A 23,846-nucleotide genomic window follows, 5' to 3' on the forward strand; every position below is an offset into this window, starting at 1 on the left:
CAAATCGAAACGGCGGTACAAGGACTCGTGATTGTTGGTGACGAACGTCGTGACTCAAGAGCAGTCAGGGACACGATGTTCCTGACGTTATGTGCGATTACGCGGCCTTGCCGTCAATCCGTCCGTCCATTTTGTGGAGCGCTTATCCTCACTCGGGTCGCGGGCGTGCTGGAGCCGCTCACCCCAAAAAGGCTTGTATAGTTGTGGTTTATTTCATATTTCGAGGCGAGCTCACTTGGTGATGAGCTGTCTCGTTACGGCGACTTTGGCCACGAGGGGGCTCTATGAACATTTCAGGTCTGCTCGCTCCTTCTTTTCTCGGCAACATTTCACAAACACTTTTTTTCTCTTCCTTTTATTTCTTTTTTTTACAAAGTGACAACGTGTCAATCATTGCAAAGGAGAACCTTCTCGAACCTTTTTTCTTCATACGACTAACCTGAACGATCAACTTCATAGCTGCCGTGGGTCACCGATCACACGATCGATGACACGAACGACAGCATCGTCGATCACATTCATGATGGGAGCGATCGTTTGAATGGGCGTCATTATGGTGACCTCGATGATTTGATTGGCCGTTATCGATAGCTTCAGCGATACGCACGGAGCGGAAACACTCGTTCCGCTGTTCGCGAGAGTTGTGGCGGAGCGTGGCGTTCAGGACACGCGAATGAGCTCCAAGCTGGCCGAGAAGCTGTCTCTCGCCGCCGCCTTGGCGAGGTCGTTTTCGCTCCAGCGATGGCAACTTCGGGTCTTCTCGAAGTTGCTCTCCTCGTGCCAGCTCCTGCGAGAGTCTCCCCGGTCGGGCGCTCGCGGGCGTCCTCGCCGCCGCACCGTCTCCGGCCCGTGGCCGCCACCGTACGCCGCCGAGGAGGAGCGGTACCGGCCGCCGCCCGGGGGGGACGGAGAGGGTCCCGGCAGGATGTCCGAGTGCCGGCCTTCGAGGGCGCCGCCGGGTCCCGGTCCGGGTCCGGACGGGCGCCGCTGGCACCGCGAGAGTCCGAAAGGGAAGCCGGCGGCGTCCCGCGCGCGGCAGGTCGCCGGCAGCGGTCCGCGCGCCTCCTCCTTGTCCGGACTTTGCTCCGAGACTTCCTCCACGGGGGAGAACTGACACGCCTTACCGGGCGCCGACGCGCCGTCACCCGCTGGGCCCGCCTCGCCGTACGTATTGAAGTCCGGCGAGAAGCGGCGCTTGGGGCGGGCCGTGTCCTCCAGACGCAGGCCGCACAGAGCCCGCGCCAGCGGGCGCTCCTCGAGCGGCGCCGGGCTCTCCGGCCCCTCCGTCGGCCGACGTCCGGGCGGGCCCTCGCGCCGCGCTTCTCGGGAGATGATCTTTTCGAAGTCTAGCAGCTGACCCAGGAAGTTGAAGTTGGGAGAGATGCTGGGCCGCTTCTCTTTCACGAACCTGCGGACGACACGGCCCGTCAACGGCGGCACGAGCGACGCTGCGGCGGCGGCGGCGGCGAGGGAGACCTGTACGCCTCGTCCAGAGACATGTCCATCCGCTTCATGATGTACGCGATGGCGATGGTCGCCGAGCGCGAGATCCCCGCCAGACAGTGAACCAGCACGCACGCGTCCGACGCCTTCGCCTCCTCTGAAACACACGCCGCGCATCACATCACACGCGTGCGAGCGGCAGGAAGCGCAGAGAGTCACGTGAGCGCGCACCGACCGATGAAGTCGAGCGACGCGTCCAACCAGGGCAGGATCTTCTCGCAGAAGCTGTCGTTGACGGGAACCCTCAGGAAGTGCGAGTCGGGTATGAAGTCGGGTTTGGGGCACGTGCTGCTGGCATTCAGCACGTAGGCGATGGCGTTCCGTTGCATCGCTTCCTGTGACGACACGCGCACGCGTCAGGTGACCCGTGCCGTCGTCGGCCACACGGACGGGAAGCGCGTGCGTGCGGGCACCTCGTTGAGGACGTCGCGCTGGCAGCCCAGGTACAAGTGGGGCAGGATGCGGGTCGGCCCCGAGACGGAGGGCGGCGCCGACGGGCACGACGGCTGAGACGGGCGCCCTTTCCCCTCGCACAGGCCCGGAAACTGACGGGAAAACTCTGAAAAACCGCCTGACCGCGAAAATGGGGATTTGTGTTTTGAGTGTTTCATGATATAAGATCATATTCCTTTCATATATATATATATATATCTATATATATATATATATATATAGATATATATATATATATAGATATAGATAGATAGATAGATAGATAGATGTGTGTGTGTATCTCAGTGAAGGTGTGAGAGTGTCTCAGCAAGTGTTAGCGGGTGTATCCTTTGTGTACGTGCGATCGTGTGCGTCTCAATGAGTGGCTGCGTGTACGTCCGTCAGTGTCTTTGTGTGCGTCTGTCTGAATTTCATGAGTGAAAGTGTGCGCATACCCACAAACGCACACTCACCCGCCAGCAGGCGCAAAGACGGGAAGCGGCGCTCCAGCTTGAGGAGCAGGACGCCGGCGAAGGCGTCGGAACGCAGAGCGGCCGCGTCCCGACAATTCTGATCGTACACCACCACCCGGAGGCCCGCCCGGAGATCCAGCTGCAAAAAAGTGCACGAAGTGCAACGTGAGCGGCAGGAAGTGCGGCGCCAGTCTCACCCGGAGCGCTCCGCCGTCACCTCGGTTCCGGCGGAGCGCCGCAGCACGTCTCCGATGTCGACTTTGTCCTGCTGCAGTCGTCGTCTGAGCAGCTTGGACGCGTTGACGTTGACGGCGTCGGCGATGTGCGACGCGTTGAAGTCCACGAAAGGCCGGCTGTCGATCAGCAGCAGGCCGCCGCCGACCCCCCGACCTCCCTCCAGCAGCGCCGCCAGAGCCTCCGCCGCCAGGGGACGGACCCCGCCGGGCTTCAGCATGCCCGCTTGCGACCCCGCTACCGCTACCGGAGAAGCTTCCGCCACGTCACGACGGCGAGCGACGTGATGACGTCATCACGTCAGGACTCGATGGCGTCACACGTGGGAAATCTTTTCAAAATTGCGACAAGACACGGGTTACGTCGCCTCGAAATATGCCGACGATTGAAGGTCGCCGGGCACTCGACGAGCCGCGCTCGTGATGGCGCATTTTGGGTTTTCCGCGTTTCAGTGCGTCGGCGTCGTCACCCGAGCGACTTCCAGCGCGACCGGGTGACGTAGAACACGTGCCCCAGTTTGAATCCAAACTTGTTCACCAATTTAGAGTCGACAAACGCCCCTCAAAAGGTTTCGGTGCGTAAGGCCGCTTTTGCAAATCCATATACCGCGATTTAGGATGAGTTTTCGGCCACATTTGGTTTCAATGGCTTGACAAACAGACATCTTCTGGACGAGCTGCTGGCGAGCTCCCTCGCGATGTTCTCCGCCCTGCCATGATGCCTCCCTCCGATGTTGGGCACGAACAACAACTCATTTGGTGAATCGGATCAACTCCAAAAGCCTCTTAAATGTCCGATATTTTTTCCTTCCTATGTACATGAACCACTCATGAAGTGTTTTTTTTTTCGATACATGGCACCTATTACAAAAATTATGGTCACTATATTGCCTTATTGGCTGTATTTTACTCCATTTAGATGACTTTACATTTGGATATTACATGACTTGACGAAAAGGAGGCCTTCACATTATTCGGTGTTGAAAATGTCAACTTAATAGCCATCGTAATTTTCAAACGACGCCTATCTTTGCTGTCCTGCGACTTCCCTATTGTTCTCACAGAGTGAAATTGATATCATTGTAACAGATTGACAGTTTGTGCGTTATCAAGCTTTCCAATGATACCTGCCTTTTGAAAACAGGACAAAGATGCAGGAAATTCGGAACGTTTGGAAGTGGGAATTCAACAGAAAGGGCCCCACCTGAAATCGGGACCTCACTGACTCCGCGTGAAGACGTCGGACAGAAATTGGGGCATTTTCACCACTTTCAAAGACTCCGAACCTTTGCCGCTATTCGTCACAGCAAAATGAGACTTCTAGCACGTCTCGATCGTCGTGAACAGATCTGCCTGATGCTGACAATGCTGCACGTGTAAATCAATGAAAGACATCATTCATGTTCGAAAAGATGACGTTTTAGACTTGAGTGTTGCGTATGCGGCCCTTCCCGCGGGCTCACCACCTACGGGAGGGGCCGTAGGGGTCGGGCGCAGCGCGAGCCGGGCGGCGGCCGAAGGCGGGGACCTCGGCTACAGAAGCTGGCACGCACGGCTCGGGCTCTGGTACCGGTCCTCTCGAGAGGGGCTGGACTCTCTTCCGCTCTGGAGTTGCCCACAGTGAGAGGCGCCGAGCAGGTGCGGGTATACTTATTACTCCCCGGTTCGGCGCCGGTGGAGGAGCGGGTAGCCTCCCTCCGCCTTCGGGTTGGGGGACGGGTCCTGACTGTTGTTTGTGCCTATGCGCCAAACACCAGTTCAGAGTACCCACCCTTTTTGGAGTCCTTGGAGGGGGTGCCGGGGGACTTCAATGCTCACGTGGGCAATGACAGTGCGTGATCGGGAGGAATCAGAACCCGAGCGGTGTTCTGTTATTGGACTTCTGTGCTCATCACGGATTGTCCATAACGAACACCACGTTCAAGCCACGCGTGCACTCGGCACCAGGACACCCTAGGTCGGAGTTCCACGATCGACTTTGCGGTCGTGTCGTCGGACTTGCGGCCGCATGTCTCCGACACTCGGGTGAAGAGAGGGGCGGAGCTGTCAACCGATCACCACCTGGTGGTGTGTCGGCTCCGACGGTGGGGGAAGATGCCGGTCCGACGCGGCGGGCCCAAACGTATTGTGAGGGTCCGCTGGGAACGTCTGGCGGAATCCCCCGTCAGAAGGAGTTTCAACTCCCACCTCCGACAGAACTTTGCTCACGTTCCGGGGGAGGCGGGGGACACGGAGTCCGAGCGGACCGTGTCCCGCGCCTCCGTTGCTGAGGCGGCCGACCGGACCTGTGGCCGTAAGGTGGTCGGTGCCTGTCGTGGCGGCGATCCCCGAACCCGTCGGCGGACACAACGGTGAGGGAGGCCGTCAAGCTGAAGGAGGAGTCCTATCGGGCCTTTTTGGCCCGTGGGACTCCTGAGGCAGCCGATGGGTACCGCCCGGCCAAGCGGAATGTGGCTTTGGTGGTCGCTGAAGCAATAACTATGTCTGGGGTTGAGGTCACCGAGGTGGTTAAAAAGCTCCTCGGAGGCAAGGCGGGGGGGGGGTGGAGGTGGATGAGATTGGCCCGGAGTTCCTAAAGGCTCTGGATGTTGTGGGGCTGTCCTGGTTGGTGTCCGGGCTCTCCCTGAGAGAACGGGTGAGAAGCTCGGTCATCCGAGAGGAGCTCAGACTAGAGTCGCTGCTCCTCCGCATCGAGAGGAGCCAGATGAGGTGGCCGGGGCTTCTGGTTCGGGTGCCTTCCGGACGCCTCCCCGGTGAGGTGCGACCCGGGACACGCCGGAGAAACTACGTTCTTCGGCTGGCCCGGGAACGCCTCGGGATCCGCCCGGAAGAGCTGGATGAAGTGGCTGGGGAGAGGGAAGTCTGGTCGTCCCTGCTGAAGCTGCTGCCCACGCGACCCGACCTCGGATAAGCGGTAGAAAATGGATAGATGGAAGTTGTGTACGCTGAAGAGTTCGCCTGATGTTAGCCAAGTTGCTAAGTAGCCGATTAGCCGAGTGTCTTGGCCCAAGTTTCTAAAAATAGATATCGCGGTGTCACTGTTGCTACGCTAATGAGGCAAATGAAATCAAGTGGATGCAAACAAACGCGAGTTCGGGTAAGTTGTCGTGACGTCACCACTCGTCGACGTGTTGAGCGAAACGTTCGGAACTTTTTTTACCTTCACTTTTGAGCAACTCACCGCTCGAACGGTCGACGTCGGAGTCGTTCGAGGCCCCGGGCGAACTGGAATTCTCGATGCAGGAGAAAGTGTTTGTGTGTTTGTGTGCGTTCTTCCAAACTTTGTCCGTGTCCGCTGTCGATGAGGTCATGGCGGAGAAAGAAAAGCATTACGTCATCCTAACGAGCTGGCGCCTCTTAAAGGCGCAGGCACTCTTGTGCAACAGAACGCGTTACCATAGGAACACGTTCTTGCGTTTCAGACTGTGGACAGGACAACACTATGATTACTGTTCCAATCACACGATTCATTTCAAGGTAGCTTTCACAACACAACGCAAGAAAAGTTCATAATTTCATAAAACTAACCAAATAAATAAAAGCGCTCAAATTAAGGACACGTTTTGACCTCGTGGACACTGCGCAATAACGTTATTAATATGACATACGTACAATCGATATGCATATATATCAACAAATGTTTGACACGCCGTCCATAATGGGTGGTGTATTATCATTCATTATTAAATCATTATTCATCCCTTGCTCTTCTTATCCTGGCCAATCGCAGCGATGTCATACTTTTTTCAATATTATTATACTTTCCACTTTAGACTCATTTTTATTGAGAAGGACTACATTTACACAGACTATATTTATGACTTGGGTTTTAAATTAGTTCTCCTCTTTGTTTGCTGGTTACCTTGCACTTTATTATTAATACTGCTGTGACAATTCGATAATCAAGTATCTCCGTAACTATCGATCTTTCTGCCTCACGTGTCCATCAAATTGAGTGTTTGCTGCTTCCGCTGCTGGTTCATCTCAATAAAGTTTCGAAAAGCCCAAAGAGGGCGGGGCATCGGAGGCGCTCGCTGCCGTTTTTGACATGGCTCGCGCTGTTTTCGTGCGGCGTGCGGCGTCTTCCCCTTCTCGTTGTTGACATTTGGTCCCCTCGTCACTGGCGACGTCATCTTGTAGTTGAGGAGCGAGGAAGGCTCGAGATGGACGAAAACAACAAGGTGAGCGTAGCGGCGGACATGTTTGTTTGTCATCTTTATGTCGCGTCACGGAGGGAGGGAGCAGAGGAGAGGAGAGCACTGCCTCCGCAACCGCCGCTCAATCCAAACTTTGGTCAAATTACAACCAATGATGGTTTGCGCTCCGCTAGCATTAGCAGCAGGCTAACTGACGATCGTGTCGTTGTCGTTGTGGTCAGATGGCGGCGGGCAAAGTGAAGAAGCCCGGAAAACGAGGCCGCAAGCCGGCCAAGATCGACCTGAAGGCCAAGCTGGAGCGAAGCCGGCAGAGCGCCAGGGAGTGCCGGGCCAGGAAGAAGCTGCGCTACCAGTACCTGGAAGAACTGGTCTCCAGCAAGGAGAGGGCCATCTGCGCGCTCAGGGAGGAGCTGGACATGGTGAGGGAGGACCGGGCTCGGCGCCGCCGCGGACGCCTTACCGTCACCTTCACCGCCATCTTGTCTGTGTGCGCAGTACAAGCAGTGGTGCTCGGCCATGGACCAGGGCAAGATTCCCTCGGAGATCAAAGCTCTGCTGACGGGCGACGACCATCACCATCGAGGTCCCGCGACGGGCGCGAGCGGCACCAAAACGCCCAAGAGCGCCAAGAACGCCGACGCCGACCGCGTCGTGTAAGGCCGAGCCACGGAGAACTCGCGCCGTCCGAAAATGGACGCCCACGCCACGCGAAGCACGTTTTTACCGTCTGCGGGTCAGCTTTGCCGGTAAAGCGGAATACACGCTGGACTGGTCGCATATAAACACGCCCGCCATTGCACTGAATAAAACAAACCAAAAAGTCTGATTTGCTTTGATCTCCTGATCTCAAGCAGGAAAAAGGAAGTCGTCGTCGTCAAGCCGCCGCGAGACTTGTGGCATCGGCGCGATGTACTGTTCGACACTCACGTCGGAGAGCCACGAACGCAGTAGCTCCGATGCCGCTCGCCGTTTTGTTCCAAGCGTGCTTGTGTCGCTTTTTGCCGAGTTGAAATGTCATCCAAAAGTATTGGACCAGCAAGGTCAATTCCTCTATTTTGGTTGGCGACTGAAGACATTTGGGTTTCAGATCAAAAGATGAATAGGAGACAAAGGTTCAGAATTCCAGCTTTTATTTTATGCTGCGTTCAACAACTCAACCTTGCCGTTCCAATATTTTGGGAGCGGCTTCCAAGTGTTGACGTTTGTGACTTCGGAACCTGGCGACCTCGGCATGCTAGCAAACAACAGAAACTCGATCCAGACCCTTGCGGAAAATAACCTTGCTTCTTCAGCGGCCGTTCGTTCGTTCGTCTTTGTCACTCTCGAACTCCCGACGGGTTCGACGAACGAGTAACGAGTTAGCTTTTGCAATGACAGCCAGTGTGAAGATTTGCGCGAGCAAAGCGGCAGAATTAACAACAACACAAAAAAATTCAATTCAATCAATAAATAGCAACGTGACGAGGCTTGCCCAAAATGATTTTAACAGTGCGAAAACGCAAAGTCTGCTCGGACTGGCTACTTCAACTTGACACCCCGGAAAGTTCCCTACAAACCCTCCCCAAAAGTCGGGAGTCGGAAACGAGCGAACGATTGCCAACGCAGCCACTCGACCGAGCGACGTGGCAAGATTTGCCCAAACGCTGACGAGTCCGACGCATACGGCCCAAAAACACCTTCAAATTCGAGTAGAACATGAAAATCTGATTCTCTCTCGACCCTTTGGTTTCGTCCGATACTCGGGGAAGCCGTACTCCGATGGGCCGGTCAGTGTCCGTTTAAAATGTCCGCAATAAGCTCGTACTTCCCAGGGAGGCTCGTCCGAGCAGACGCCTCAAAATGAGCGTGGCGTCACTTGTCCAAGCGCAAATGCAACATTGGACAGGAGAATTGCTCAAGTACTTCAGTCCTCAATAGTTTTGTTTCTCTCCTGAATTTCTTGGAAGTTCTTTCATCTTATTTTAGAAAATTCCTCAAAGATGGCTGCCACTTGTCACGTTGCTACAATAAAGAAATCATCAAAGAGTACAAAACACTTGCACAGATGCAGAACAATTCGGTAACATTCAGAATTTTGTCAGTTCCGAGGAAAAAGCCCTTTCGAGTGGACGACTGTTAGCTGAGCACCCTGCAAAAGCGTTGCGGGCGCTGGCGCTCCAACCCGACCCAGGAGTTATGGCTCGCGGACCCCGGGGGTTCAGGGACCTTAGTTTGAGAAACCGTGCTTTTGCCGCGCGTCGCTTAGCTTAGCGCGCTACACAAACGTGTTGTGGGCGCTGGCGGTCCAGGCCAGTTTCTTCTCGTCTTTGGCGTCCCGCTCCAAGGATTCGTCCTTGGCGTTGACGGGCACGTCGGCCACGCCCACGTAGTTCCTCTTGGCCAATCGCGAGCTGGCGGTGATGGTGTAGGCGTTGCTACGGTAACACTTGATGGAGGACATGCAGAAGGTTTCCCTCATGCCGCGTCTGAAGTTGGCGTTGTAGACCGAGTACAAGGTGGGCTTGGAGGCGGTGGAGCTGAAGGAGATCCAGGCGATGGCGGCGAAGAAAAGGAGTCCCCGCCGCCGCCCGCCGCCCTCCTCCCGGGGGTGCCACAGTTGCGCCAGGTAGAAAGGCGTCCATGTTACGAAGAAGAGCCAGTTGAGCACCAGGAACATCTTGATGGTCTTCACCTTGGTGCGGGGCACCGTGTTCACGGTGCGCCGCACCGTGTGGCCGTCGGCGCCGATCCTCCAGATGTGGCGCACCACTCGCTGGTAGAAGGACACGATGAGGCCCGCCGGCAGAGCGAACCCCAGAACGAGGTGCACGGCGGCGTAGGACACTGCGCCCCAGCTGTCGGGCAGGAAGAAGTGGCAGTGGCGGCCGTCGGCGGGGGCGGCGCCGTAGAAGAAGAGGCACGGCGCCACCAGAGTGGCGTCCAGAAAACACGACGCCAGGATCATCTTCTTTGCCTTCTCGCGGGACACCTTGAAGCTGAGCGGGTACACGATGGTGTAGAAGCGGTCCACCGAGATGGACAGCAGGACGTACACCTGCACGCCGGGACACAGGTGCTGCACGTAGCGGGCCGCCGCGCACGCTGCCGCGCCCAGGGGCCAGCTCCCCCACGCCACCTGTGCCAGGACCACGGGGGCGCCGCCCACGCTCAGCAGCAGGTCGGCGCAGGCGATGGCCACCACAAAGTAGTTGGTGGTGGACTGGGTGCGGCGGCTGCGGTGGATCACCAGGCACACCAGAGCGTTGCCCAGGACGGACACCAGCCACACCGCCCCGAACGCCAGCGCCAGCGCCGACACCTCGCCCGACGTCAGCCCGTCCTCCGCCCGAGACGAGGCGGCCTCGGGCGGAGCCTCGCGGCCGCCGCCGGGTGGCGCCGCCGTGCCGTTGTCCGCCGTCTCCGAGTAGTTGAAAGACGCCGGATACGAGAAGGCCGACGCGAAAAGCGAGCGCTCCGTGGCCACCGTGTTGGCCTGTGCGTACACCATCTAAAACACACACAGGTTAGCGTTTACATGCTAACATGCTGCGCGGAGAACACAACATGGTCAAAGTGAAGGTAGAATATAATCCAAGAGAATAACTTTTATTGTCACTCACTCTCATGTGTGACATCAAAAATGACTTCAAGAGAAAGACAACAAAAAAAGTGGTCTGAGTCATAATATTGGCGGATAAAGCGAGGTGGAAGGGAAGTGACTTACTTTTATAAAAAAAAAAAAAAAAAAAAAAAAAGAACCTGTCCTGTTCAGCTGCATGGCCTTGCACAATGGTGGATCTGAAAGCCTTTGTGCTGGAACAGTTTTGCTGTGCAATCGGGGAGTTTGAAATACTCCCTCCGTTTATTTTTACATTTTTCATTATTTATTGAAAATGCAGCCGAACAGAAAAGGGTTTTAGTGGACAGGAGGACGAGGGGTGAAAACCACAGCAGAACAATAGTGAGACAGTCTTGATATTTGAACATAAGTAACATTACAACAGTTATTTGTAGATTTTTGGGGGGCTGGGGGGACGACACACGCCCAGTGAACTAACCGAGAGGACAGGATGTGGGAAAACGAGCAAGGCAGTGTTACTGGTGAGTGGCGCGGTGGGATTCTTTTTTTAGTGTCTAAACCTGTCAGAACCTGTGAGTTGATTTGTTAGTATAACCTGTGTTGTTATTAGTGATCCTAGCACAAGTCATTAAAGTCTCTGTCGAACGTTTTAGTGAATGAACACGATATCACATGGATGTTAGTCAATTGGTGAACACAGTTGCTGTGCTGGGGCATCAAGGGAGGGCGAGTCCCCCCCCCAACCTCACCACAAGGGGGGCGAGTCGGCGAGCCCGTCCACCGGGTGACCCAACCGAAGGGACGCCGCCGCCGCCACCCAGGACCCAGGGAGGTCCCGAGCCCGATCGAAGCGTCCTGACCGGTCCCGACGGGGAGGAGCAAGGGCACCAGACCACCGCGCCCGAAACCCCCCACCCAGCGAGCCCACCGCTGCCCCGACCCCCCCCCGGACACCAACGGGGCCCGGCGCAAGAGCCAGCCATCACCCAAAAAACGGTCATAGCGAGTCGACCGCAACCGACGTCCGGCCACCCCGGAACCGAGCGAACCCAAGAACCCAAAAACCCCGGCCCCGAAGAAGAAGCAGCGGCGAGAACCAACACAAAACCCGCGAGAACAAACGAAGAAGAGCGTGCAAGATGACGCACCCGACGGCGGCGGAGGCAAACAAAACCGCGGTCCAACCCTGCCACAATCAATGAGCGACCCTTGAGGACTTGAATCATCATCAATTAATAGTTGTGCATTTTCTGTCATTCTCAAATAAGGTCCTGTTTTTGAAAAAGGGGAAGGGAATTTTGTTTCAAAATCGCATTTGACAGATGATTATAAAATAATCGTGAGTTGCAGCCCCACCAAACCCCACGTCGGTCCGTGCGAGCAGGATAACAGCGAAGCGGCGAAGCTCTGCGCACCCGTTCGGCAATCCGCCGAGGACGCGCGGACCTCGGCGTTATGTTAGCGTGCGTGCACGCACGTACCTCTTGACAAGGTGTGAGGCCGCCGCACGATGATCCCGAGCGCAGACGACGACGACGACTCGGGCACCAAAACAATCAGCACGAGAGAGGAAGAAGTGGAAGGCGAGGCGACTGGGGGTCCATTACGTGTGCACGCGTGTTGTTCTCTGAAGGACGATGAGGATGAAGAGGAGGCTGTCGGTTTCCCGGGCTGTACCAAGTCACATGCGGCGGAGGGTTGCGCCGCCGCAGCAGCAGCGCCCCGCCCCCGCACGACCGGGAACCCCTCCAAAATCAAACAGAAATCCTTCAATGGTTCATTTTTTCGATCAATTGATCGTCGGCAAAAAAACATACAAAGTCAGCATCATCTTCGTCACGGCGACGAAGAAGCCTCGGCCGGCGTGAAGAGCGGTCGCTTACGTGAAAAGAAAGCCGAGGCCGGTCGCCGTGTGTCGTCGCCGCGGCGACCAGCGCAGATTGGAGAAGGCGCTTGTCACGCGTCTTGCCTGTCAATCACTTTTGCTCGATTCGTTCGATGGATTGATGTTTTTATTTCATCATCTTCATCATCACATGTACAAAGCTGAGCTCTCATTTAAATATTTACAAAACCAAAGCACATATTTACAAAAGCAAATTTTTTTGTTTTTGCCCAGGGAGCGAGTTCGGTCGCGCGGCCGTCGTTCAACCTCGCAACCCTGCGTCCAGCGTCAGCGTCCCGAATCTGAGGAAGACCAAAAGTCCGTTCAGCGTTCGCACGCTAAACGAGGTTCGCGCTACGGTTGCACTTGTGCGACTTGGGCCCGGTACACGCAGCGAGCGACATCGGCGGCCTGTTTTTGTCCCCGTTTTGCCTTCCCGAAGCAAAGACGGCGAACGCCAGACCGTCTTCTGCCTTCGTGGATGAACCGAAGAGTTTCTCAAGAGCGGATCAGGCCCAACAATTTGAAATATTGAGCGTCTTTAACATTTAAGAGCAAAAAAAACTTCGCCTGTGCGGGGAAGCCGCCGTTTCCCCCAGTGCTGATTTGGCGAACTAGAATGCCGGATTGAATGTAGCCAATCAAGAAGCGGCCGTAAATCGAAAGACGTCCGACCCGATGTCGCGTTTTGCGGCTTCACTGGACGGCGACGTGTTTTTCCAAAATAATCAGGAAACATTGGCGCAATATATTTGGTAGCCGGTCAAACCGGACCTTCAAAATAAAAGCATAGCGGTACAATAACCCGCTTGACAAGCCCGAAACACAAAGTCCGGTGGACCTCGGCGACGGACGGCCAGCTTGTGGAGCCGCGGGAAGCCCGGGAGTGCTTATTTAACCGTTTTTGGGGTCGAGTTCCACACCTTTTGTACAAAAAATTGTTGGCCATCCTTCCCTCCTCCCGTGTCCTCTTCGACGTTGCGTCGTCTTGGTTTTTGTTCCATCGAGTTCGGTCGTGCCGGCTTTCGGTCTCGGGGGACCAGATTCCAGATCGGCGGCGGAACAGAATCGTGATGATCGGCACAATACCGCCAAAACTGTTACGTTTTTGTCTTCATGTGTGGGCTTTGGCACACATTCAAAATCTTTTTCAAGATTGGAAAAATCCTTGTGTGCGTGTGTGCGTGTGTACCGGGCCTAAGACGGCCAGCCTACATTGGAAGTTGCGATGCGATGCTAAGTTATCTCATCGTGCAAAACGAGTCACGCGACCTTTCCAGGAAGTTGTTGTTCTCGGCCAGTTCCTTTACCACGCCCTCCATCTCCTCCTTCAGCTTCTTCATCCTGTCACACACACACACACACACACGCGCTGTCACACGATGACGATGTCATCCCGATGAAGAGTTGCCCATCCTACCCGAGCGTCATCTCCACCAGCGTGTTCTGGCTCAGGTACGCTTGAGGCTTCAGACCGCTCAACACCACCGGAAGAACTTTACCAGGAACCTGCTCCTGCAGCTGGACGCGCAACACAACAACAACACAACACAAGACGAACGGGAGAAAATCAACACGACACGCCGGCGCCGCGACGGCGTCGGCAACGCGCACCTCGCCGGCCCTCTCCATCAGCACGCCGACGTCCTTCTCGATGCCGAGCAGCTGAGCGGTCAAGGCCAGCAGCTGCTTCCTCACGTGGTGGACCTTCCTGCGCGCGCGCACACGCGGTAACACACGGTATCACGGTCGCTAGGCAACCGGCGGCGGGGAAGGAGGCTGACCTCATGGCCTCCTCGCTCTTGGAGATGAAGAGGCGGTACTTCATGGCGCACTCCTCCGTGAACAGCGAGCGTGCTTTGCTGGCGTGGAAGACCAACTTCTGCCTGCAGGCATGAACCACGCAAACACACACAATCAAACACAAATACTGGCAAAGCACAGACGCACACGCATTCAGAGCGCAAACAAAAATACACAAATGCAGACAAATACACACGTGAACAACCATACAAGAAAAGGGTTTGTGTCAGGTGAGCGAGCGTCTTCTGCACACGCATGTGGACCTACTTGTCAAACTTGTGAATCTGCTCCTCATTGTAGGGAAGACCTGAACACACACACACACACACAGTTGAAGACACCCAACAGCGGCTTTTGTGTTGCTGTGGTTGCGTTGTCATTGTACTGACGCCTCTCCGCTTTGTCCTTCTTGAACTGTTGGTAGATGGCCGTGATGGCGTCCAGCAGAACTTTGATCTTTTCCACACTGTGCGCACACGCAACATGATGGTCATACACACACGTTTGTGTGCGTGTGTGTGTCTCTTACTTCCTGTCCTGGGGGTGCGTGCCCACTTGTTGCGTCCAGGCGTCACTCAGCAGCCCTCCCGGGAGGAACTTAGACTTCAGCTCCTGCACGCTTCGTTCGATCGGCTCCAGCGAGCCGCTGATCTGCACGCGCACACGCACACACACACACACACATGCTTATACACGCACATATATGCACACAAACAACACAAATGTAGACAAAACCAAACTTGCGCACAAACATACACAACAAAACAAGCCACACACACAACGATAGTCAGATCGTCATAGCAACGACCTCCAACGAGCCGTCGCGCAGCAACCACTCACCCTGACGACTTTCTTGTTCATGTCGGCGACCTCGTCGTACTCGGACGTCAGCATGTTGGCCTGCGTGAGGACCTCCAACCTGCACGCACACGCACGCTCATTAAAGGGGCGAGGGTGCGGCGTGCGTGCGGCGTCCGCCACTCACAGCTGCTTGTTCTTCTCCAGCGTCTGCGTGGCCAAGCTGCACAGGTGGAACACCTCCGACTTCTTGTGCACCACCTCGCTGAAGTCCTCCTTCATCAGCTCTCTGCGCACACCGTCGTCACGACGATGGTCAACACGAGCGGCATCGCCGTCGTCGTGGGCTCAAACTCACATGAGACCTCGGACTCCTTTGCGGACCAGCTCTTGGTAGACCAGCAGAGACTCGGATGTCTTCCACAAGTGTCCGATGTCCCCCGCGAAGGTCTGAATGAAGCGCAAGATGACGGCGAGCGCTGCGACTTTCGGTTTTTGGTGCGCGTGCGTGCAACGGGTACCTTGGCGTAGCTGGCGTCCAGGTCCAGATCGTAGCGGGGCTGCACTTTGGGGGGACTCGCTGTGAAGCAGACAAGAAGACGACCTGAGAAGGTTTCGCGGCGGCGGCGGCGGCGGCGGCGGCTAAGGCGTGGAGCCGTACGGTCCTCGAAGATGAGTCCCACGGTGGCCACGGAGTCTCTGCTGACCAGCATGATGGGGTTGTCCCTGGTGGTCTTGGGGAAGGTCTTGGCCTGCCGGTTCGGCTCCAGCACCAGACGGCGCCCCTCGTAGATCAGCTCCTGGTTGTGCAGAGGGATGCTGCTGCGGCGCGACAGCAGCTCCTGGAACAGCGCCGCCCTGCGGACGGCACAACGCGACCGCGTGAGCGACCCGCTGACGTCGGCGGGCGGGCGTGCGCGCGCGTTCTCACGTGTTGTACTCGTGGATGTAGACGTGGTGCAGGGTGGCCTGCTGCAGGCTGAAGACGAAGACCACCGCCCGGTGCAGGATGTCGTTGGTCTCGGCAAAAAACTGATCGAAGCCCCAACACTTCTCCTGGTCCGCTTCCAGGATGTTGGCCAGGACCGGAGTCAGCAGACTTTGGAGACCCCTGACGGCGCACGGAGACACGGTCGGTGACGTCGCCGACCGCGTCGCCGGCGAGGTGCGTGACTGACTTGGACAGACTGCAGGACACGGGCATCTCGGTGCTCCACTCGATCTTGCCGTTCTCGCACTTCTGGTGACCCGAGATGGTCCCGGACGGCTTCTCCGTGATGATCTTGTACCTGACGCAGAAACCGCCCGCGTGACTTTACGAAGACGCAACGCGACTCGGTGAGCGCCTTACATGACTTCCTGGTTCCTGCGCGGGCCCTCGAAGGGTCTGAAGGGCAGGCTGCCGGTGGCGGCGTGGTAAAAGGTGACGCCGATGCTCCACAGGTCCACGGTGGCGCCGTACTTCTTCTGGTGGTCCTTCCTCAAGACGGCCCGCTCGTACATGTCGGGATGCTGACGGACACGACGAGCGCACGCGTCGTCATCGTCACGTCGCGTGCTCGCTACTAAAAGTCCACCCAAAATCCCGCGGCAGCCACGAGGGAGTTTCCATTGCCAACGCGGTCGCCGCGTTCGCAATCGTTCATCGTTCCCGACTCCCAAATGGCCACAACCGCTGAAACCCTTCATCAAATACTCCCTCATCACTTGATAGGGATTTGTATCTGGGGCATTTTCATATCATTTGATCAATAACGGTGAATACGCAAAAGTTTGAATTTCGCAATGCTTTGACGCCGCCTTGATTTTCTGCAGGTAAACGTCTCCCTTGCTGAAGCAGCCACGCTTCAAGTTCTGCTGTCAAAAAGTTCTTGATGACGTCCAATTTTCAGCATGCATAGTCAAGGCAAACGTCGTCGACAGAGCAAATGGAATACACTTCTTCTCATAGCGCTAAAGACTAACAGCTTCGGAAAAATCCCGTGAGTAGCGTTGCCCTTCAAACGCTCTGGATACGCACGAGCAGAAACGATTAAAGCCGTTACGCGCTCGTCTTGAAACAGTCGTAATCACGGTCGAAGAAGCCGTTTAAAAATAAATGCATACATACGGAAATAAAGGGAACTCTTTGGACGCAAGACGGTTAGTTTTCATGGAAAATGCAAATGAAAAAGCAAAATCCGATGCATGCAAAAATGTCCTGAGCATCTTCAGAAAACAATGAAAATATGAAAAGTTTCATTATTTGCAATGAAAATTGCAAATAATGAAACTTCATGAGGGACACGGCTAAACGCTTTTGATGGATAGTCACTGCCAATCATTCCAACACTTGAATTTTGGGGGGGAAAAGAGGAAATTCCATCTTTCGAGTTACTCATCAAATGATATGAAAACGAGCCATAGAGTGGACTCGCGAGGTGACCCCATTCAACTCTCAAGTCAATTTGTAAAGCACTTCGCCGCGAGTGTAAATGTCCAAAAGACTGAACATGCAACCGACTGACAAACTCAAACAATCAGGCCGAAAGCGTCTAATCCCCAAATGTGGCCGCTCTCACCAGGTACTCCTCGGTCCCGTAGAGCGACACGAACTGCTCGTCGTCCTCCAGCTGGCGGGCGGCTCCGAAGTCGGTCAGCTTATAGACGGAGCGGCCGTCCTCGCCGATGACGCGCATGATGTTGCCCGGCTTGATGTCGCGGTGCACGATGCCGTACTCCCGCAGGTGGTTCATCCCCGCCACTGCGGGCGGCCGATCGGAGAGCGGCGTGAGCGAGCGGAAGGAAGGAAGGAAGGAAGGAAGGAAGGAAGAAAGGAAGCGGCGCGGCGCGGCGGGGCGGGGCTCACCGACGTCGTGCAGGACGATGAGGAACTCGTCCTCGGGAAGTCCGTAGGCGTTGGACGACTCCTCCAAGACGGTGTAGAGGCTCCCGCACGGACAGTACTCCATCACCAGAACCTTGTGACGCGTGTTGGACTAGACCAGGCAAAAATCACTTCCTGAAAAGCTTCCATCAAATCCTGAACGTCTAAGATCACTTTCCGAATCAGTTAAATCACTCGAGCGCCCTTCGATGGCTTTTGACGTCTCATTGTGCGTACAAACCTCCTCCTCCACGGCGAAGAGTTTGACGATGTTCTTGTGGTTGAGTTTCTTTAGCACCTCGAACTCTCTCATCTGCACGTCCAACGGCCTCAGGAAGCTCAGGTTGTTGAACACCTTGACGGCGTACAGGTCGCCCGTTTTCTGCAAAGACCGCGGGGCGTTGACAGACCGGCAGCCGGGGGTCCGGCGGGGGGGCGCTCACCTTGTGTCGGCCGCGGTACACGTTGGCCGTGGCGCCCTGACCCAGGAGGTCGGAGATGAGCCACAGGTAGTTGGCGGTGCTCTGCATGATCGCGACTGACCTGCAAACACAAAACACGCTTGCCGCATGATTGTCAATACAGACCCATTCCAAAAAATTGGAATATCGTTCCGTTCAAAAAGTGAAACTTTCAGAGATCATTGATTCAAGGCACACCAGTTAAACAATTTCAAGTGTTTATTTGTTCATTTTGCCATAATTTGGGCTTCCAGCTCATAAAACCCACAAAATCAGGAATTCAAAAAATGTGAATACTGTGAAGAAATCAGCCCAAAATTTGCAGGCCATAAATGTTGAAATCAATCAATCATCCTTTCCATGACGGTCGAATTTTTGGGAAAGGGTCTGTATAGGACACCTGATTTCGTGTAGTTATCGTAGTACTGCGACATACGGTGGGTACGGAAAGTATTTCGACCCCCTTACATTTTTTTACACGTTGTTCTGAAGCCACTCCTTCGTTGTTTTCGCCGTGTGCTTCGGGTCCTTGTCTTGTTGGAAGGTGAACCTTCGGCCCAGTCTGAATACTTTCCGTACCCACTGTAAATCCATCTGAGCGATCAATTGTTCATTTTTCAGGATGATTTTTGCCGCTTCAGGAGTTTTTTTTTTTTTTTTTTTGGCACCAGTCAGTTGATAGTCCTGATACGATACCTCGACAGCGCTCCCAAATTGTCTCTATTCTCTTCGTCGAATAAAGGTATCGCGACATTATATTGATACCTTTTTACATGCCGGTAATTCAGCAGCACTTCAAATCAAGTTAACATCAAATATTTTATTTACTTGACTTTTGAAATGAAGAAAATAATACCGATAATACCAATACCGATCGGCTGAAAATCACGATCGGCCCGGATTTCCGGCACAGCCCGACGACGTACATAAACAAAAGGCAGCAAAACGACAGGTGCCAGTTTACAAAAAGTCCGCGTTGAGAAACAAGCCACTTTTCCCAAATAAGTCTTTTTCTTTTTTCTTTTTAAAATCAGCTAAGAAACCGGATCATTTTCACATTGCGTCTTTGACGGCAATCATGAGGAGTCAATGGTGCCGAACACCAAATCCAAAAACGCGTGGTGCCCATTTCAACGTTGCGTAAAAGCAGCCATTGTACACATATTGGAAACTTTTGACCCGAGGTATGTGCGTACAAGGCGCCAATATTCTGCTGCTATCGCTTCGCCTCAGATGTACAAATGGACATGAGAAAGCTGCAGCGTTGCGCTTTCGTGCACTTTGACGGCTCATTTTGGGTTGCATTGTTGAACATTTCAAATGTTGGTTTGAAAATGGCGGACGACCGGTTAGCACATCTGCCTCACAGTGGTGGGGTTGCAGGTTCAAATCCCGCCTCGCCTGTGTGGAGTTTGCATGTTCTCCCCGTGCCTGCGTGGCTTTTCTCCGGGTGCTCCGCTTTCCTCCCACATCCCCAAAACAGTCGTGCTAGGTTAAATGAAGACGCTAAATTGCCCGCTTATTTACAAATAAAGACACAAATATTTCTAGTCTTTGTGGCAAAAAGTTTCAAAGTTCGTTTGGTAACAGGAGAAACAAAACAAAACAAACCTGCGAAGGAAAAGTAACCAATGAAGTGATTATGGTCGACATGAGATTTTTTTCTGGAAGGAAAGAGGGTCGGGGAAATTTGACGAAAAGAATCGTGAATGTGATTGAAGGGCATATATCGCGAAGGTCTGAACTCCATTTTGTCGCTCGCTCGCTCGCACACGCACACGCACACACACACACACACACACACACACACGCTCACAGCCTGTCAATCACGTCGATGACGTCAACACGGGAAATTCCGGACGTCAATCGTCTGCTTTTCCGTATTTTGGACGTGACGCGCAAATAGCGAAGGCAGAAGCGTTTTGTTGGTCAGCAGCTCGGTTGTGCGAATGTGACGACGCGAGGACGAGGACGGAAGGAAGGAAGTCAGGAGATCGGCCTGTCCTGGACGTTTGACGGCCGACGTGATAATGGCGGACGAGCGAACGGCTTCAAAGCTAAAAAGCTCACCCCTTCGACGGGCTGCCGGCAGGGAAAGCGTCGTGGGGGTGAAAAAAGGGAGCGGATACGAGTTTTGCCGTGGTTCGGACGCTCACCTTTCGTCGCTGTGGCGAACCAGTCGTCCGCTTCTGCTCGCTTGGCCACGTGACACGCGTGAGCCAATGCCGGTGCGCGGCGTGACGTCACTTCCCTTCCTTTCATTTCTGTCCAACTCGCGTTTGAGGCTGCTTATTATAGAACAGTGCTCGTTGAACACTGAACGAATTGTCTCAAAAGTCACTCGCGAATGTTCTTTGCAGCTCTATGCGACGGAGAATTTTTGGATCAGATGGAAATTGTCCTGGAATGCTACTTTTGTATACTGCCGTTCGTCGCTATAGATCGCGGTTCACTTACTGCGGATTCGATGCATCGCCGCAGTTGTTTTTTTTTTTTTTATGGGTCAGTTTACTCACCTGCACATCGCAGATACAGTTTGCTTTATTGGCTGGATGATTTTAATGTGGCAGCGATGGCTCACATCAGATCCATTGGGCTCTAACTCTTAGCAGAAACAGGCACCTGGCCGAGTCATCGTACATTTGGGAAGTCACCGAATTGCTGGAGGATTCGGAAAGCCCCCGTTCAAAACACAAGCCGCAGTCAGAATTTGATAAATTAAAGCCACAAATACCTACTTTAGCCCGACGAATCGCTCATAACAATATCGTAGGGAACGTGCAAGTCAAGAGCAATGTTTAGCTTGATTTTCTCCAACTACAGTACTGGAGTTCAAAACATGACCGCAATGAATTCTGGGCTCCCATATTGCTTCTCGCTGACGACATTGTTCAGACCGCCGGTGCGAGGGACGGTGTTTCAGGCAGGAAATTGCCTCCTCACGCCACATCCGCACGGGCTCATTCATGTGGGTTTTAGAGCATGTGCACGGTGACATCAAGTGGACCTCTGTCAACTGTTGCCATTATATGACATAACTTGGCAGATTTCACGTATTGCTGGGGTTTTCTGGAACGTACTCTTTTTCTTTGTTGGTTGCTCCCCGTTTGGTGGAATTGTGAAAATTGCTGCTGTGACAACCTAATTTCCCTCACAAGATGAATCGAGTCTCTCGCTATCTTTCATCTTTTTCAAAGCGGGAGAATTGAGACCTGCCATAACTGAATGGGGGAAAAAAAAACAAAGTTACTCTCGACGCCAATGACAAACAGCAAAATAGTGAGCGAGGACGAATGAATGACACGGACACGGCAGGAAGTAAAATGTCACTCTATGTTGAACGAAAGAACAAAATGGACAAGAGCAGCTTATGGTGGCAGCCGTGAGGGCCGCAGTGTACAACGGATCCAAATGCACACCAAGAACCAAATGTCGGTCGGCCATGAAAACTAGAAAAGACGACGAGCCCGAGACAAAAGTGCTTGCAAAAAAAAAAAAAAAGAGACAGACTTATTCATTTGGACTTTCTGGAACCTTCCGAACGAGAACAAGCCAGCAGCTTCACAAACTTTGTCACGTGGTGGAAGATGACAGCTTCAAGTTCAAAGGTCATCCAATCCAACAATCACGCGTACGATGACAAGTGCGACTTCAACACGGTCCCGTCGTTCCGAGCGACGTCGCTTGCCCGTCGTGTCTGGATGGCAAACTTTCCACAGGTTGAGATTGTCAAGTTACACAATCACGTACACGTTACATCGCCACAGAGGAGCGCGCGGGACGGAGTGCGTAGAAAAATAGGAATGACAGCTTTACAAGGTTTCTTCTACTTCTTCTTCTTCTTCTTGTTTATACTGTGTAGCTTATAAATACACAAAGTTGTGCTACAAAAATACTTCCCGTCCCACCGCTCAGGCACAAGATGGCTGCTCACCGGGGGACGCGTTATGGGTTCAGTCCCGTCGGAAGTGGTAGTGGGGGGGTGGGGTGCTGCAGCTGGCTGGAATGGCGGATGCTCCGTATTTGGCGTAGTGTCCTTTAAGGCAACTTCTATGTGTGTGATTTGAATAATAGCTTTTCTTAAAAAAAAAAAAGTACAAATGTCTGAATACAAACCTCTATGGCATCATCATCAGTAAACACTGTATAGAAAATATATAAATATGTTTTTCTCTTTTTCAATGTACAAATGTTCCGCAGCAGCTGGCCTGGCGTTCCCATTTTTAACCTCATTTATGCACAATTGCTATTTACACTGGCGGGGGCGAGGGGCTCAGGACGAGTCCGTGCAGGGCGAGGGCGGGGGCGGGTAGAGGTGGTGCGAGTAGCTGCGCTCGGTGTAGGGCGACGGCGGACAGCTCTCGCAGTTCTCCTCGGCCGACAGGTACTGGCTGCGCGGCGTGGGCGGCGGCGGGAAGGGCTCAGAGTCGTAGTTGAGGTCGCTGGTGTAACCTTTGGCGCCCGTCGGCGCGCGGGCGCCGACCGTCTTGAGCGGCGCGCGGCGGCCCGGTGTGTAGTCGCTGTCGCACACGTCTGTGCTGCACGGCGTGGTGGGAGGGGCGAAGTGGCGGTACGTGTACGGCCGGTAGCTGAGGACAACAAAGGCTGACTTTCAAAGGCGCACACTTTTTTTTCCTGGCACAATCGTTCCTGATTTGGGAAAAACAAACTCTTTCACAAATACGCGACCTTTTCAAGACCATACACGACCTTTTGGGGAGGGGGGCAATTAAACATTTATTTTTATTTTTTTAATAACTTTTTCTTTTCAAGAACAATGCAACTTTTTCCATAAATGTATTAGTTTTATCAGATTTTTAGAAATAAATATTCTGCGATTGGCTGGCAACCAGTTCAGGGTGTACCCCGCCTCCTGCCCGATGACAGCCGGGATAGGCTCCGGCACTCCCGCGACCCTTGTGAGGATAGGCGGCTCAGAAAATGGATGGATGGATGGATATATATATACATTTCAAAAATGTATGTGTATGTTTAGTCGTATATAAAAAAAGACAACTTTTCTTGTAAATATGACTTGACAAATAGACTTTTTGGAAATGTTGAAAATTACAACTTCATAAAGTGTTTCATATATATATATATATATATATATATATATATATATATATATATAAAACTTCCCCCCTGAAAAATAACAGAACGTTTTGGGGGAACTGTACCACGTTTTTGCCCCCCCCCCCCCTCTTTCCCTTTCCGGGAAGGTGACAGTTGTGGTGGAAACAAAAGTACGGACGAATGTAGTGTTTGTGATAGAAGCGAGCCCGGGGAGCGGGCCGACTCCAAGCGAGACGCACGTACCTGTAGGATCGGTGCGTGGACGGGCTGTTGGAGGAGTAGCCGAACTCCAGCGTGTACTGCGAGCGGACGGTGGCGGGGGAGGGAGGCGGGTTCAGGATCTGACAAAGCAAACGTCGCATCATTTACAAGCTATTTCCTTCCATGTACGACTTCTATTAATAATACAGTATGACTTTTTCTTTGAAATTCCGAAGCTTTTTTTTTTATTCCCCCCCCCCCCCCCCCCCCCCGGCATTTTGAGCGTGAAGCGGCTTCTGACCGGAGGGAAGTACGCGCCCTTGGTGCTGGATGAGCTGCTGGACGAGGCGCCGGTGATGTGGGCGCGGTCGTACGGAGGCCCGCTGCTCCCGCCCATGA

General features: G+C 53.8%; 5 protein-coding genes across 13 annotated transcripts in view; 1 reads left to right on the top strand and 4 right to left on the bottom strand.

The window, feature by feature from the left end:
- Nucleotides 1-33: 33 nt before the first annotated feature.
- dusp16 (dual specificity phosphatase 16) lies at nt 34-6,813 on the bottom strand. 3 transcript variants are annotated; one of them, XM_061667496.1, is made up of 7 exons: nt 5,823-6,813; nt 2,626-2,973; nt 2,409-2,547; nt 1,917-2,074; nt 1,679-1,838; nt 1,477-1,600; nt 34-1,408 (listed from the first exon to the last, which is right to left on the bottom strand). In XM_061667496.1, exons 2-7 carry the CDS (start codon nt 2,860-2,862, stop codon nt 661-663), a joined length of 1,566 nt encoding a protein of 521 aa, XP_061523480.1. In that variant the 5' UTR covers nt 2,863-2,973; nt 5,823-6,813; the 3' UTR covers nt 34-660. The 3 variants fall into 3 exon arrangements, with proteins under 3 accessions (XP_061523480.1, XP_061523481.1, XP_061523479.1); XM_061667497.1 differs by having other exon boundaries at nt 5,802-6,813; XM_061667495.1 differs by having other exon boundaries at nt 2,626-6,813.
- On the top strand, nt 6,633-7,624 carry crebl2 (cAMP responsive element binding protein-like 2). Its single transcript, XM_061667502.1, has 3 exons — nt 6,633-6,822; nt 7,020-7,217; nt 7,294-7,624. The coding sequence occupies exons 1-3, from the start codon at nt 6,805-6,807 to the stop codon at nt 7,453-7,455; spliced, it is 378 nt and encodes a 125-aa protein (XP_061523486.1). The 5' UTR covers nt 6,633-6,804; the 3' UTR covers nt 7,456-7,624.
- Nucleotides 7,625-7,880: 256 nt separating this feature from the next.
- Nucleotides 7,881-12,263, bottom strand: gpr19 (G protein-coupled receptor 19). 2 transcript variants are annotated; one of them, XM_061667499.1, is made up of 2 exons: nt 11,965-12,263; nt 7,881-10,285 (listed from the first exon to the last, which is right to left on the bottom strand). In XM_061667499.1, exon 2 carries the CDS (start codon nt 10,283-10,285, stop codon nt 9,053-9,055), a length of 1,233 nt encoding a protein of 410 aa, XP_061523483.1. In that variant the 5' UTR covers nt 11,965-12,263; the 3' UTR covers nt 7,881-9,052. The 2 variants fall into 2 exon arrangements, with proteins under 2 accessions (XP_061523483.1, XP_061523482.1); XM_061667498.1 differs by having other exon boundaries at nt 11,839-12,263.
- A 92-nt stretch (nt 12,264-12,355) lies between these two features.
- tbk1 (TANK-binding kinase 1) lies at nt 12,356-20,418 on the bottom strand. Of its 2 annotated transcripts, XM_061667481.1 has the most exons (21): nt 20,327-20,418; nt 18,153-18,252; nt 17,951-18,091; nt 17,692-17,821; nt 17,405-17,586; nt 16,195-16,355; nt 16,022-16,132; nt 15,775-15,954; nt 15,505-15,701; nt 15,365-15,423; nt 15,202-15,293; nt 15,031-15,132; nt 14,886-14,964; nt 14,575-14,696; nt 14,435-14,511; nt 14,313-14,352; nt 14,027-14,128; nt 13,857-13,953; nt 13,663-13,763; nt 13,515-13,586; nt 12,356-12,544 (listed from the first exon to the last, which is right to left on the bottom strand). In XM_061667481.1, the coding sequence occupies exons 2-21, from the start codon at nt 18,237-18,239 to the stop codon at nt 12,505-12,507; spliced, it is 2,172 nt and encodes a 723-aa protein (XP_061523465.1). In that variant the 5' UTR covers nt 18,240-18,252; nt 20,327-20,418; the 3' UTR covers nt 12,356-12,504. The 2 variants fall into 2 exon arrangements, with proteins under 2 accessions (XP_061523465.1, XP_061523464.1); XM_061667480.1 differs by having other exon boundaries at nt 13,663-13,953.
- Nucleotides 20,419-21,489: 1,071 nt separating this feature from the next.
- The window catches only part of lrp6 (low density lipoprotein receptor-related protein 6), a 35,982-nt gene continuing 33,625 nt past the window's right edge, over nt 21,490-23,846 (bottom strand). For all 5 annotated transcript variants that reach the window (XM_061667292.1, XM_061667295.1, XM_061667290.1 and 2 more), the window contains 3 exons: nt 23,749-23,846; nt 23,490-23,587; nt 21,490-22,759 (listed from right to left, as the gene is read on the bottom strand). The exon at nt 23,749-23,846 is cut by the window's right edge and continues 39 nt beyond it. In XM_061667292.1, coding sequence (XP_061523276.1) covers nt 22,444-22,759; nt 23,490-23,587; nt 23,749-23,846 — 512 coding nt within the window. In that variant the 3' untranslated portion in view covers nt 21,490-22,443. The remainder of the gene's footprint in view (nt 22,760-23,489; nt 23,588-23,748) is intronic.

This window comes from Phycodurus eques, chromosome 22, assembly GCF_024500275.1.
Source record: "Phycodurus eques isolate BA_2022a chromosome 22, UOR_Pequ_1.1, whole genome shotgun sequence".
Lineage (NCBI taxonomy): Eukaryota > Metazoa > Chordata > Actinopteri > Syngnathiformes > Syngnathidae > Phycodurus > Phycodurus eques.